Consider the following 14,855-nt stretch of genomic DNA (forward strand, 5'->3'; position numbering starts at 1 on the left):
AGTGACACATTCAAGACTATGACAAAGATAATACCCAGGATAAAATGTGATTGCAATGTTTCATTTGGCTTTTCAACCAGTTTTCACATCTACTGTCGTGTCTACCAGGGTATAAAGATGTGTATGCAATAGATGGTTGAAAGTATGTCATATCTACTTGACTGCCTGCACGAGTTTTTAGAGGCAAAAAAACAACATGTAAACATAATGAATTATAAATCAAATATTTCAATCAAAAAAGTACAGATCATCTTCCATGATCATCATTTGACATTTCAAAAAAGGTAGAAACACAACAATGGATTTCAAAAGATGAGTCATGCTAGAGTAGAACACTACAGTAGATATAAGGTTGATACGTAAATATAATAATAATTTCAAAAAAATTACTAGTAATAGTAAATCAGACGCTTTGGATTAAATTATCATAAATGTTTGGTATTTTTCTTTCCTTTCCTTCAAGACATCCATAATCTTTCTTTATTCATCTCAGCATGACCTAGCATAGTTAGGTGCACAGGCAAATCTGCAGGTTTCATTTGTGCTGCCTTGAAAAGTTGGGGGGGGGGAGTTATAACAAGAATAGTTGTATACAAATTAAAATCATTAAATTGTATACAAAGTTAATTTCCTTTCTTCAGATAACTGCGATTAGTTTGGGGTCCCATCAGTAGGATACTGTAACCAACACTTGATGCTTTATCTATAAAATACATAAACTGTTATCAGTAAGAAAAAAAGCAGAGAAACAAGTATAATGCATAATATTGATGTTGCAGTGCCAAATAAATTCATTAAAATACTATGTTATCTGATATCTAAAAAAGTGAACACACTCTGCTGTTATGGGAGGGGAGAGCAGTTGTGTATTATTGTATATGGTCATATCATTCAGTGAATACTCTACAGTCATTACCTCTCCTTGATTAATAATGGAGTCAGTACCTTCTTCCCTGTGCTTACCTGTTCATATTCTGCAATAGATCTTATACTCTGCTCCCATGGTATTTTCTCAATACTCCTGTCTTTACAGGAAACATCTGCAAGAGAAAGCATGCCTGATGGATGGACCCTATCCATCATCAGTATATACAAATAGCTGCTGTTGCTTTTTTGCCCATTCCCATTCAAAGTCTAATGTTTAAGCAAGTCTGCTCTATCACTTAGACAAAAGCAGTTCTCTCTTAACTATGTTCTAAATATAGTCTTTTCCAGAGCATCCTACATGGACTAATATCTTTTCTCTGTATTTGGAGACAATATTTCACCTCAGACTATCATTTGTACCTTTGATATGCATATCAAAGAGATTATACAAACATTCCTCCATCGCAGGTTTGTACTCCATCCTGCAAAATGGATGGAAGAAAATCCCATCACGTACAGATGGGATTTTCTTCCCATCTGTACGTGAATATTCAAGATCAGAGTATCTGTTGGTTGTGCTGTTGCTGCTGCTGTGTCTTGACATTACTATATCCCACCAGATGCCACTTGATTGCAGTAATACTGCAGAGTTGCATGCCATTCAGCTTGCACATATAAGAGGAAAAACACTACCAAAAGTGTAATTTATACAGACTCACTGAGTTCTTTACAGGCCATCTCATCTCCTGTGTATAATCTACATACAGTACTCTATGAGGTTTGCAAAGCAAAATGTATTTAATTTAGTACAAAACGAAGACCTTTAATTTTGACTTTTGGTTGAGCTAGATTCCCGCCACTCTGGAATTAAGGGAAATTAGATTGCAGATGCTAGATCAGTTCATACTTTTTTCCATCTGCTGTTTGGCAGTCATCTGGCCGGTACCCCAGCAACACTGACAAACAAATTGCATGAGATTAAGCAGTTGTAGTATAGTCAATGTAGAAACATAAAAAGCCAGAAGGCTTCACTTCGGCGATGCAAAATTATATAAATTAAGTGGATATTAAATCCAACATCATTTCAAAACCAAATATAGAATCCATAAAAGTGCAAAAAATGACCAGAGAGCTTGCGGGAATACACTCGCCACCATACTATGAGTTGCCCTAGCCGAACCTTATAGGAGCCACAAACGCTCAAAGTGCCCATATATTCACCTCCTATTTGTCCATTTTGATAAGGTTTCACTAAAGTGACAGCTGTTTCAAATTCATTGGTTTTTGTCAGAGAGCAGGCAGAAGCCTAAGAGAGGCTTCTGCCTGCGAACTTTTTATTTTAGAAATACTCAGTGGTATTTCTAAAATAAAGAGCCAAAAGGCTTCACTTTGGCGATGCAAAATTATGATGTTGGATTTAATATCCACTTAATTTATATAATTTTGCATTGCCAAAGTGAAGCCTTTTGGCTCTTTATTTTAGTAAATACTTTAAGCCATACTTTATATCAAAAGGTTTCACTTCAGCAATGCAAAATTATGATGTTGGATTTAATATCCACTTAATATATATAATTTTGCATCGCCAAAGTGAAGCCTTTTGGCTTCACTTCGGCAATGCAAATAGACCAATGGGAGGTGAATATACAGGCGCTTTGAGCGTTTTTGACTCCCATAAGGTTTGGCTAGGACAACTCATAGCATGCCTGTGAGTGTATTCGGCTTTGAAATGATGTTGGGTTTAATATCCACTTAATTTATATAAATAAAAGAGAAAGTTGTTCTTTGCTAGGCTCCACATAGGTCACTATAATCCCATTTATATTTACTGGGGGTTGATCTACCTGTGTGGAAAATGCAACATGTGTCTCACTATTTGTCACATTTAGTTGAAGTTCTTGCACTTCACGTGAGAGAGAATGAAATTTTTACTTATCTTGCTGATCTATGTATTTTCATGTGTTAAGGTTTAAGTGCTGGGAGGACATCATGTTGGAGGCTTAATGGAATATTTACAGTACTAGAAAAGGATTAAAAATAATTTTAATGCTTCCAATATTTTGTTTCAGTCACTGAGACATCTTCAGGGATTACAAATAACTTTTAGCACACACAAAGGCAACATAATACTAAAAAACACATGGGTGACTCTAAAATCCTATCTAGGTGGTGTGCCATCTATGGACATTGTAGGTGGACTAGGATGTAAAGTGGAACCTCTGACAATTAATGTTTCCCAAATTTTGGGAAGTTTTATGCATCCATATTTATTTAAATTTGGTTGATTTCTTAGTGCTACTGCAGATTCTAAAACAGTCTTTCCTTTTTAAATTTGCTATGGTGGAACATGATGGTTTTCTTCCAGGAGATCCTGTGGGTTGTATCCAATACATGGTCTGCAATGCCAGATTGATCATAGTCATGATTGCAGATGTACGATATGTGTTCCTCTAAATGGGTGGTCGCTGATCTACTGTCTGTCTGAAGTAAGCCAACTTGCGGAACAGAATACTTATATACTCCAGGCACTGAGAGAGGAGGGAGCCGATCTTTGATATAGAACAGATAAGGGTATCAAGTTTCCAGTAGGACTTAAAAGTTGTGTAGAGGTTGTACTTTTTTAAAAACCTGGCTATTTTTTCTGATGTTCCATGGATATAGGGATTGGTGAAGGCATTTCTGAAATTGCCCTTATCCGCTCTGGTGATGAAAGTCACCAGATAAAATTATTTCGATCACCAGAGTGAATAAGGGTAATGCCACAGAATATAATTGGAAAATGGATATTATTCTCCAAGATCACACCACCTACATCCCACTAGATCATGATCCCACAAAAATGCAAATTAAAAAATTTACTCAAAAAAGCATTCCTGGAGCTGGACATTACACAAAAAAAAAAAAAAAAAAAAACACGCCTTTTGGTTCTTGCCCCCCCCCTTCCCTTCCTGGATGTATGGTTTACCTAAAATCCACAAATTTAATGCTCCTCCCCCCCAAAAAAAGACCTATAGTAGGTGCCATTGATGCTCTGTGCTACAAATTGTCAAAACAGCTGGCAAACTCTCTTACCCCACTCACGGACTTACCACATCCTATATAAAAAAACTATCCATTGATTGAAAATCTAACTTTAAATAATACAGATATATTGATAAGCTTTGACATCACCTTGCTGTTTAACAATATTTCCTTAAATTACACCTTAACACTCTTAAAAAACGTTTTTTTCTTCTGATATCTTAGACCCCCCCCCCTTGCCAATTTTTACATGGAAATTTTTGAAAAATGAGCCCTAGACCCAGCCCTCTCAAACCTTCTATCTGGCTAAGATTTGCAGATGATGTGTTCTCTATTTGGCCTCAGCCCAGATACATTAGACTCCTCCCTCAGTCACCTCAATAATCTGCATCCAAGAATCCAGTTTACGATGAAAAAAAAAACAAGTTACTCTTCCTTAGATGCCTTAGTAACATGCCTTCCTAATGATAACCTTTCCTTCACTGTATATAGAAAACCCACTCACGCAGGCAGATACATTCACAAACTCTTCCCCTCCCCTCAACAATATGGCATTGTTAAAACTCTAATGAATAGCACCTATAATCTTTGTTCCAGTGGAACCTCTCTTTCAACCAAACTCAACACCTTCCTTTCAAATGGCTAGAGTGATTACAAAATTAAAAAAATAATCAGTTCCTCTCCATTCCTTCAGAAGGATTTCAGAAATGCTATCACCATCTCCTACATCTGTGGAACATCAGAAAAAACAGCTAGGTCTTTAAAAAAGTACAACCTCTACACAGCTTTTAAGCCTCAGCAGAAACTTGCTATCCTTATCCATTCTAACAAAGATCAACTCCTTCTTTCAGGAGTATATAAAGTACCCTGTTCCTGCAAGTTGGCCTACTTTGGACAGACAGGTAGATAGCGACCATCTGTTTAAAATAACACAGAATCATACATCTGCGATCACACTATGGTTAATCTGTTCTTGCAGACGTGTATTGGATACAACCTACAGGATCTACTGGAAGAAAACCATCATGCTCCACCATAGCAAATTTAAAAAGGAAAGGCTGTTTTTAGAATCTGCAGGATCACTCAGAAATCAACCGAATTTAAATATTTTCATTTATTTATTTCCATCTGATGTCTAGGTATATTTATGTTAGTAGTGAGTGGTAGAAAAGTATTTGCCATTTGCTGTAGAGGCATGGTTTCTCCTGTGGGATTTTTGCTTCCTACTTCAACGTTTCTATCACATCATCCATTATTAAAGTCTCCTGTAATAAGAATGTTTCGCTTATGAGCATGATTTATTTTGTTCAGCAAATTGGTATTCTCTTCAAGAATACCTATCTGAAAGAAAAAAAAAGAAAGTGAATTCTTCTCAGTGTATATTTATACACTATACTTATTCTTGCAAATTGCAGCCTCTTCAAGAATACATATCTGAAGGGGGGGGGGTAGAAATCAACATCTCAGTGATGTCATTATACTTATCCTGGCAAAAATTCTCTCTCTCTCTCTTTTTTTTTCCCCCCCCCAAAAGTTTGATATTTGGTTATAAAAGTGTGACATTTTTGACCCTTTCAGTTTTGGATTGAATCTAACCTGTGTCTGTGAAAACTTAAAAATAATCAAAATTTGAGTACCTTTTAGGACTAAAGATATAAATCTACAATTATGGGGTGGGGGGTGAAATTGGTAAAAAAACGATACCTTCGTGTAGAAAAGTTGCCTGCTAGCCAGATTCAGTTGAGATGTTATCTGGCCCATTTTTGTGAGATATCTGGTGTTACTGATACCATATATTTCACACAAAAATCAGTTTCTTATAATACTGCTCAGCATGTAATATCCAGGAGTTATTAGAAATTAAGAGTTTCTCACTAACATAAATATGGCTCTTAGCGATTGTTTGCAAAACTATGTCTTGCAAAGTTGAATAAGAAATGCTATACAGCTAATAAGTATGAACAAAATAAATACTTACTGATATTGCATTTCTACTTTTTGTAATATGCTTTTTCTTATTCAATTACTTGTTTACCCTTCAAATTTTTAATGGAACTTGTGCCATTATAATAATATTTATTATACATACACATTCACAAGAATATAGTAATTTTATTATGAATATTTCACCCAGAAACTAACTGGTCATCATCAGTGCATCTGCATAATCACAAGGTGAAGCTACAACGAAGAATGTTAATATTATTTACAGAGCTCAGCAACGTGCCTGCCAGATGCCACCTAGTGGGTTGTTACAATAAGATTACAATTAAGGACCAAATTTAAAATTAAGTGATTTAAAATAAAATTTAATTAAATAAGAAATGATACGAAATAATTATATTAAAAATAATAAGTGATAATTATTAAATATTAAAATTGATTAATTTTAATTTTTAATTTCCCCAGAATTGGGAAATGTATTCAACTATAAACATTTTGACAAGTCTGCTAATCTTGTAATATATTGCAGTTTATTATCTCTATTTATTAATATTTAAAAGATGTAAAAAAGTTGAATGTTGACTGCACTGTTTTAAAATCGTTGATTTAATATTAATATATTTTATTTATAGGACCCTTACTTAGTGGATGAATTACGTTCACAGACTGAAGGAATGCTCTCCCAAGATTCTACATATCAAGGTGACAGGGCTTACTTTGCTGCTTCTCAGGGGGGGCAGTTCTCTCAGCCTTATTGATCAACTGTGGTAATAAGCTGATCAGGGGCTAATGCCTACAGAGCAGTAAAGTAGCTCACACATGCTACCAGCGACGAAGAGGAGGCTTCAAGCTTCGCAGAACCTGAAGAAATGGAAGGCATATAGCAGTGGTCTTTGATGACGGTGTGTCCAGTTGCAATCCCAGCCTACCTGCCAGCCACATGGGGGCCTTATCGCCTTGAAACAGGATGCAACCCCTGGAGCTGTGCATCAACACCGAGTGCACATCCCACATCTTGGAAAATCAACGCACTCACTGCTCCATCATGCGCAGGTTACATTCCATATACCTGCAGAGTATCTACTCTGACCTCTATGGCAGTCTTGGGCTTCTGGCAAGGTATAGTTGTCAGTTTAAATCAGTCAGGATCTGGGCAAAATCCTGAAAAGGGCAAAGAATGACTTTGGTTGCAAATGAATCTTGGATAAACTTCCTATACCTCTTGCGCCTTTCCTTTCCTGTCTTGTCAAATGTTTATTTATTATTAGTTTTTTGTTATGTTATTTTGAAAGCAAATTTGTATTATTATTTTGTTTGTTTATTTCTGCCATTTGTAACCAAAGCTTTCAGGTCCAGCCCTGTGTGCATGCAGGCATGTGTGTGTGTGAGAGAGAGAGAAAGGGAGCATGTGTTTGTGTGTATCTGTGTGTGTGCATGTAAGAGAGAGAGAGAGAGAGAAAGATTAACAAGAAAGAGAATAAATGAGAGAGAGAGAGAGAGAAACAGTTATGCATGTGGGTGTACTAGAATTATAGGTGAATGATGTATGTTTGCATGTATTCCTGCATCTGTAGTTCTGCTGCCAGGCTAAATGTGTCCTGTCTAGCTGCTGCTTTTATTTTTTTATTTTTTTCCCCTTACTCTCTCTCTCTCTCTCTACCTGTGGATTATTGGCAGGGAACCCTGGGCACTTTTTTAAATTAGAACAAGGCCCTGACTTTTGATTGGTCAGTGAAGAGGATTTGGAAAATTAGAATGATTAGGTTAATTTTTACTGAAACAAATAAATTATATAGCTTTAATCACATTTCATTATAAATGTTATTTTGCAGTTCTTGCATATTCTAGTTCTTTGTATGTATGGTGTTTTCAGTTTCAGAACCAACAGTTAACAGTAATGGCTTGATTAGGAAGAAAAAATAATAATAATAAAAGTTATTCTTAAGGGATGGTTTGGTATAATCCAGGACTGTTTTTTTTTTTTAATTATTATTTATTTACATACTAAATGATGTAGCCAAGGCACACCATCTACTTGCTTGCTTTACTGCTACTAAATTTGCCATGATTGCTTCTGTTTTCATTTTACAAATACTATTTGTTGGCTTAAAAATTAAAATAGCATTATATTAAATAGAATTTATATTATGATTTAAACAAGCAGGCCTGTTGTGTACCTTAATGCTACATTTTCCCCCCTTCTGTAGACCAATTATCAGTGCTATAAAAACCACAAAATATAGTAATAAGTGGTGATTGGGGCCTTGGCATGCTCTTACCTGCCATGATGTTCAAATGATTCTTGAAGTAAAATAACTTGACTTGTTAAAACATCAGTTTAGTATTTGTTCTGTCATTCTTCCTAAATATTTTATTTCTTAATTACTTGGAAGGAATCTAGTTTTTATTTTTTTAAAAATTGTAAAAAAAGTTATCTTCTTTTTATAAAATGTTTTAGATACCTAATAAAGCAGGGATATTACATTGCAACTCTGTAGGCTGTTAAAAATGCATATGAACATCCAAAAATTAAAAAAAAAAGTGGGAGGGGTTTTTAACTAGTTTCCTTCCAAATTTTATGCTGTTAATGTAACTTGTTATCCTGCTTTTCCTCATCTAAATAAATCCCTGCACATCATTTGTCTTTTGTCAGTTCATAATTCAAACTGAGTTGTGTGCCATTTCTTATAACATAGTCAAAATTTACAGTATAGTAACTACAGGTGCGAATTGCCCAAATCAAAATTGGGTATAGTATAATTTAAAGAAACTTTTACAGAGCTTTTAAAAAATATCTCAAGCACTATTGAATTTGCAATTCTGTATGAATTATACTGCTGTTTACTCACTGTTAAATTTGTTAATCATTATGTACTTTTCTATTGGTGCAACAGTTGGAAAATACAGCAGAATGGTAAAGTGCCTAATTTACGAAATGTTCAATAACAACATTCACACTGCAGTTTTATGCATATTAATTTTGTTCACTATGGTGGTGCCTGCAGTATATTTCAATAAGTTTTAATAAATTATATTTATCTAAGATTTGTGTTTAACATTTTTCTGATTGAAAATCTTAAATATTCATTCTCATTAAGGAGATTTATAATAAAGAGGAATCGGTCATAAAATGGCTTCATTTTTATAAGCTGATTTAAACATTGTTCTCAGTTGTTTCCATTAAGACATAAATAATTGACTATAAGTTATTAAAACAAAGCACTTGAGTATTAAATGACGTATGATCAAAAGATTTAAGTTGTGATTTCAATTATGTTTACTTCTTGGAATTATGACCTATTGTATTTAAATATTTGAAGTTTATGATTATTGGTACCCTTATAATAGCAAGCAGGCCAATCTGAACTCTGTATGTTATGTTCTTAAGTAAATAAGTACATGGTAATCAAAATTAAAGTGTATCCCTGTTGAAGGCCTTGTGAATCACCACCCAGTGATCCAAATGCTGTGGAATTTTAGTGAAGAGAAATGTACTGTGCATCATGTGGGATGCTATATGATGTACTGAATGCAGATGTAGTAATTTTTCTCTGTGTGTGTAAGAAAGAGAAAAGCAACACAAGTATAAATAACACATTTTCACTTCCGTTATGCATTAATGGGCTGTCCTGCATCCTTTGTACAGGGTGTTCAATTGCAGAATGAAGCTGGTTGGGACCAATGTTGCACACATGCTGCATTATGCTGTCAAGTTATCAGATTGCCCGTTAAGCCCTGCCTTTGAAAAATCCCCATAGCCAGGAGTCATGGGGGGGGGGTCAAATCGGGTGAACACACTGGCTTCCATGAAATGTTCTTCAAGAACCTCCTGTGTGGAGGAGCCCCACCCCACATGAAAATGACTGAATCCATGCACAGGTGCTGTAGTTGGCACAACAAAATTGTTTATCATATTGCAATACTTCTCGGCAGTAACTGAGTAGGTCACAGGACCCAATTGGCATATGTCTTAGAAGAATGGTCCAATGATAAATGAAGCTGTAAACCCACACCAGACGTTAACTTTGGTTGAATGCAAAGGAATTTTTTGGTTTGCATGTGGGTTATAGCCCATACCCAGCAATTGTGGGTATTCACAGCTCCGTTCATGTGAAGGTGAGCCTCATCTCCCCCACAAAAAATAATCCCAAACCATGCAGCATCTAATTCCACTTGAGCAAGGAATGGTAAAGTGAACATTAGTTGACTTTCAAAATCCTATGGGTGCAACTCCTGTGTCAGGAGTTATCTTGAATGGATAGAAATGCAAAATCTTCTGTAGAATTTTCCAGAAGCTGTAAGGAACATTCATATGTCTTCATACAACACTTGCACTGTAGGAACCAACATTCGTGGCCTGCTCCACATCAGAAGTAGCAACTTCATTCACTTGTTGTGAACTGATTGGTTTGTGACTGCTGCCAAGTCTAACTCCCAACAATCAAAACAACTGATCATTTGTCGCAGAGTGCAGCAACAGCATTACAATTGTTTAGGTGGTACAGCTTCATGAGCAAAGTACATTGGGGCAAGGTTAGTTTCATCACTATAGGTGGTATTAACCAGAATGAAGGGGAAAAATCCTATGTCTATCTTTTTAAACCCTACTGGTACCTACCAAGTTGTGTGATATGTAAAGTCCATGCATTTGGTATTAACAATGCCCCTGGTGGTGAATTTTGGAACTACTTTTTTTTTTCAGGTTTTTCTTTTGCAGGAACACAATGTATTCCTGCAAAGTCTCACTGCATTTGGATTACTGGGTGGTGCTCCACAAAAGCATTAAACAGGGATACTTTAATTTTGATCATCTTGTATATAGTTTATCAAGGTTTATTTCTTTTTGAGCATGTGAAGTTTTAGTTTCTTAGCACAGTCTTTCAGTGCAACTCTCTAGTGAATAAAAAAAGGAATTAAGGAGAACACTGATAAGCAGTTCATGGTTTTTATCTCTGTTAACCCTGTTTAATCTCTGTTTGATTAACTCAACTAGTGGTATGAATTTTCTGATTCTTAAGTAGGAGGGGAGAATTATTCTTAAAAAATATCAGTTAAAATAACAAAAATATAAAAGTTTTGTAAACAAAAAATACACAATTAAATTTTACAAGTTTATTTTCCATCCTTCAAATGAAGAAATCGAGGAATTTTATGATAGAGTAAAAGAATATCTGATTTACAGTAAAAATAATTTTACATAATTTCATGGGAGATCGAATCAAAAAAATTGAGAGAAAATATTAACCTAAATTCAGTGAAAAAGTTCAGATTCGAGAAAAATGAGAATGATTGTTGGACTTTACTGAAGAGAAAACATTTTATTATAAACACATAAAAAGAAACCTCATAAATGAACAAGGAAAAATCATAATGACAAAATCTTTAATGAAATACATTTTATAATAAATAAAAAACATTGCAGATGATATAGCACATCAACACTTAAGATCTCAAATTGCAACTAATATAAATTAATGAAAGAAAAGTTTGCTGCTGTAAACCTTGAGAATTTAAAATTGAAATTAATCAAAAGCTTAGAAATAATATTTCCCACAAGAAATGAAAAACTTTAGTTATTAAGAAAGTGAAAACCAAAAGACAACACCACAAAAAAAAAAGCAAAAGTTAGAGAAAAGAACATATAAAATCCAATCATTTAATACCAGGAAAATAAAACCATTGAAAATAATAATGTGAAAGATATCAGATCTTTTGCATTAGGGAAAAAATAAATTGTGACTAATTGGAAAAGACAGAAATTTAAATAAACAGAATTAGAGAATATTATGAAGAACTTAACCATAACAAAAAGAAACAAATTAGAGGAAATCATCTTGAAGAAGAATTGTGATAATATATCAAAAGTTATGAGAAAAGAGGTTAAAATGGCCAAAAATTGGAGAGAAGATTGATAATCTACCACTCTCTCTCTCTTCACAGATTGTTTAAAACCAAGAAAAAATTTCAGAAACATGGAATAATGCATTGTTAATTAATTTATATTTACAAACAGAATGAAAAGGAAAATATTAAAAATTATAGCCCCTGTAGCTTATTATTAGCAGTATACAAAACATTTACAAAAGCAATAAATACTATAATGTTCAGCTTGATTATATGCAACCACAACAGTAGTAGCAGGTTTAGACATAATTACAATACCATACCCCTTAGAATCATAGAAAAATCAAGCAAATATAATTATAATTAATCAGTAAACTGTTTAGCCTTAGTGAACTTAGTAAAAATGTATTTGATTCCATTAAAACTTTGGCTATCCTTGAACCATGGTTTGAAACAAGGTAAAACTGAAGAAACACATAAAAATCTTGAAATACACACCACCTTTGTCGTCAGACTACATAAGAACAGTGAAAATTTTTCAATAAATAAGGGAATAACATAAGGAGAACACTATCCTTAGGACCTACTTTAGAAAAAACTATTTTTGCAGTTAACATGAATTAGAAGAACTGAGGGGTTGAGATATTCTGCTAATCTGTGTTTTGCTAGTGATATAGTTCTCTTGAAATAACATGCAGATGAAGATCTATAAATAAAATTAAGGGGATTAGCACAAGTGTCTACTCAAATTGATTTGAAGATAAATCTAAACAAAGCAGAAGTAATGGTGAATGACAGTATACCACCAAAAAGAGTTATTCTTAAAGATGAGAATAAATTGTTATTAGAAAATAAATTGACATATTTATGGCATATGAAAATTAAAGATGGACCAAAGTGTCTAATGTCTAATAACATGTTGCAGGCAACTCCCAGTTTAACTAAGATGTGATACACAAATTGAGAGTTACCCAGAAAAAGAAATTTCATGGCTATACCTATTCTATAGGTATACATTATCCATTATATCATGCATTCAAATTGAAGATGAACTGGGCATTTGCAGGATATAATGACACAAACCAGTCTAAATTATTAACAGGATGGAGACTAGAGAAGAGGTGGTAAATTGAAATTGCTGCAGTGCAAGTGGATAAGAAAAGCTGAAAGTAGAGTGGAATGGAGAAAAAAATTGGAAGAACCTTCATTCCAGCAATGCACTGATCGAAAACATAAGCATAGAGGGGATTTTGTTATTAATCCAGACATAGTAAGAGCTTCAGGATCAAAACAAAACTTATTAGCATTTCATTTTTAAAAGTATGTGTAGTTTCCGTATGATAATCAATAAAATTGAATTTAAATTTTGAAGATGGAGACATTTTTTAAAAAAATCGAAGCTGCCATTAGAATGGAATTTATTTAAGCTGTAAAATTTGACTTATTGTTAGTAATTGATAATTCTTGTCTTATATGCAAAACTGATTTCTATTAATGTTAGGGAAGCCACTTTACATTTCAAACATAACATTTCATCTATTTTTCGCTGACCACTTCTTCTCGTGGACAGGCTTAGACGTTGGTTATACATTCTTACTAAATAGCTTAAGGAAATTACAACGTACAATAGAATATACATTAAAATAATGTATACCAAGTTCCTTGCAGCTGTAAGCTGTCCTACTTTGGCCAAACAGGCAGGACAGCCAATATCAGAATTTCAGAACACAATGACTACATCCGGTTTCACCAATACAGCCACTCTGGTCTTGCAGACCGTATTCTATGCTGGGAATCCAGCGCACGGTCTGCAAGACCAGAGTGGCTGTATTGGTGAAACCGGATGTAGTCATTGTGTTCTGAAATTCTGATATTGGCTGTCCTGCCTGTTTGGCCAAAGTAGGACAGCTTACAGCTGCAAGGAACTTGGTATACATTATTTTAATGTATATTCTATTGTACGTTGTAATTTCCTTAAGCTATTTAGTAAGAATGTATAACCAACGTCTAAGCCTGTCCACGAGAAGAAGTGGTCAGCAAAAAATAGATGAAATGTTATGTTTGAAATGTAAAGTGGCTTCCCTAACATTAATAGAAATCAGTTTTGCATATAAGAAATTCAAATTACTTATAACTTCAAATTACTTATAACAAATTACTTCAAACCGTAGTAAATTCAAATACGAAAGGCTTTTCATGGAATCAGCCCCAGCTCTAAGAAACAATCCAAACCTAAACAAATTTGATTGCATAAGACTACCCCAAATTTGGGAGACCTACATCAGAAGACCTTCAACCCAATCAGCCAAGAATACCAACATTGCCCGCTACGAGGCACCATCAGGACTTTTAGGAGAAAGAATAGCTTCCTGTTTCATTCCTCATTTACTGTGTGTTGTGCTTGCGTGCACGTGTCTTGTATTTAAGTTCCTGTGATAATGGCAACGTGATATTGCCAAAATATTGGAAGTGTATTAAAATTTATTTTAATGTATGTTCTATTGTACGTTGTAATTTCCTTAAGCTATTCAGTAAGAATGACCACTTCATGAGGCGGTTGCTAATATTGTAGTTAGCATTGTAAGAAATAATCTCTATTTGAACAGAGAAGAGATAAAAAGACACTGGCAATTTTACAATTTTACAGAAAGTGCAAAAAAAAGTAATTTTTATTTATATATACATAATTAATTACAATTTGTATATCAGTAGATGATATCAGAGATGACGAATGGTGTTTTGATGGTATGAAGTACATTTGCTGTCAAAAGACTTATTAATAAGAACGTTCTTGCATCTGTTATCTACAAAAGGATATGTATCGATTAGTACTCTTTTCAATCCAAAAGAAGATTTAGATGCAAGAGCTCCACAAGCAGGGAAAAAGATTATCACATTTTACTGTTCAGATGTGAAGAATTAAATATATTTGTTCTAAATCAATTTGTAATCACCTGTTGGGGCAGGGGGGGGGGGCACCTTCTCTAGCATAATTGAGCACCAAGATGGTATCTTTATAATACAGAAAACTAGTTTTGTGTGCATTTTGGTACTTCCTTTATTGCAACCATGCAAAATTACTGTAATGTTTACTTGAACATGCTTCATTACTGTGACAAGAAAATCTTATACATGATTCATTATGTGACATGAGTAACCTCCACATAGGGATGCCAACA

The 14,855-nt window shown here is 34.2% G+C and overlaps 1 protein-coding gene across 1 annotated transcript in view; it reads left to right on the plus strand.

The window, feature by feature from the left end:
• Positions 1-8,877, plus strand: part of Upf1 (Upf1 RNA helicase) — a 230,831-nt gene extending 221,954 nt beyond the window's left edge. The window contains exon 25 of the mRNA XM_090414072.1: positions 6,465-8,877. Coding sequence (XP_090270198.1) covers positions 6,465-6,590 — 126 coding nt within the window. The 3' untranslated portion in view covers positions 6,591-8,877. The remainder of the gene's footprint in view (positions 1-6,464) is intronic.
• Positions 8,878-14,855: the final 5,978 nt, after the last annotated feature.

This window comes from Typopeltis vanoorti, chromosome 24 (genome assembly GCF_054136105.1).
Source record: "Typopeltis vanoorti isolate ZY-2024b chromosome 24, IOZ_Tvanoo_1.0, whole genome shotgun sequence".
Lineage (NCBI taxonomy): Eukaryota > Metazoa > Arthropoda > Arachnida > Uropygi > Thelyphonidae > Typopeltis > Typopeltis vanoorti.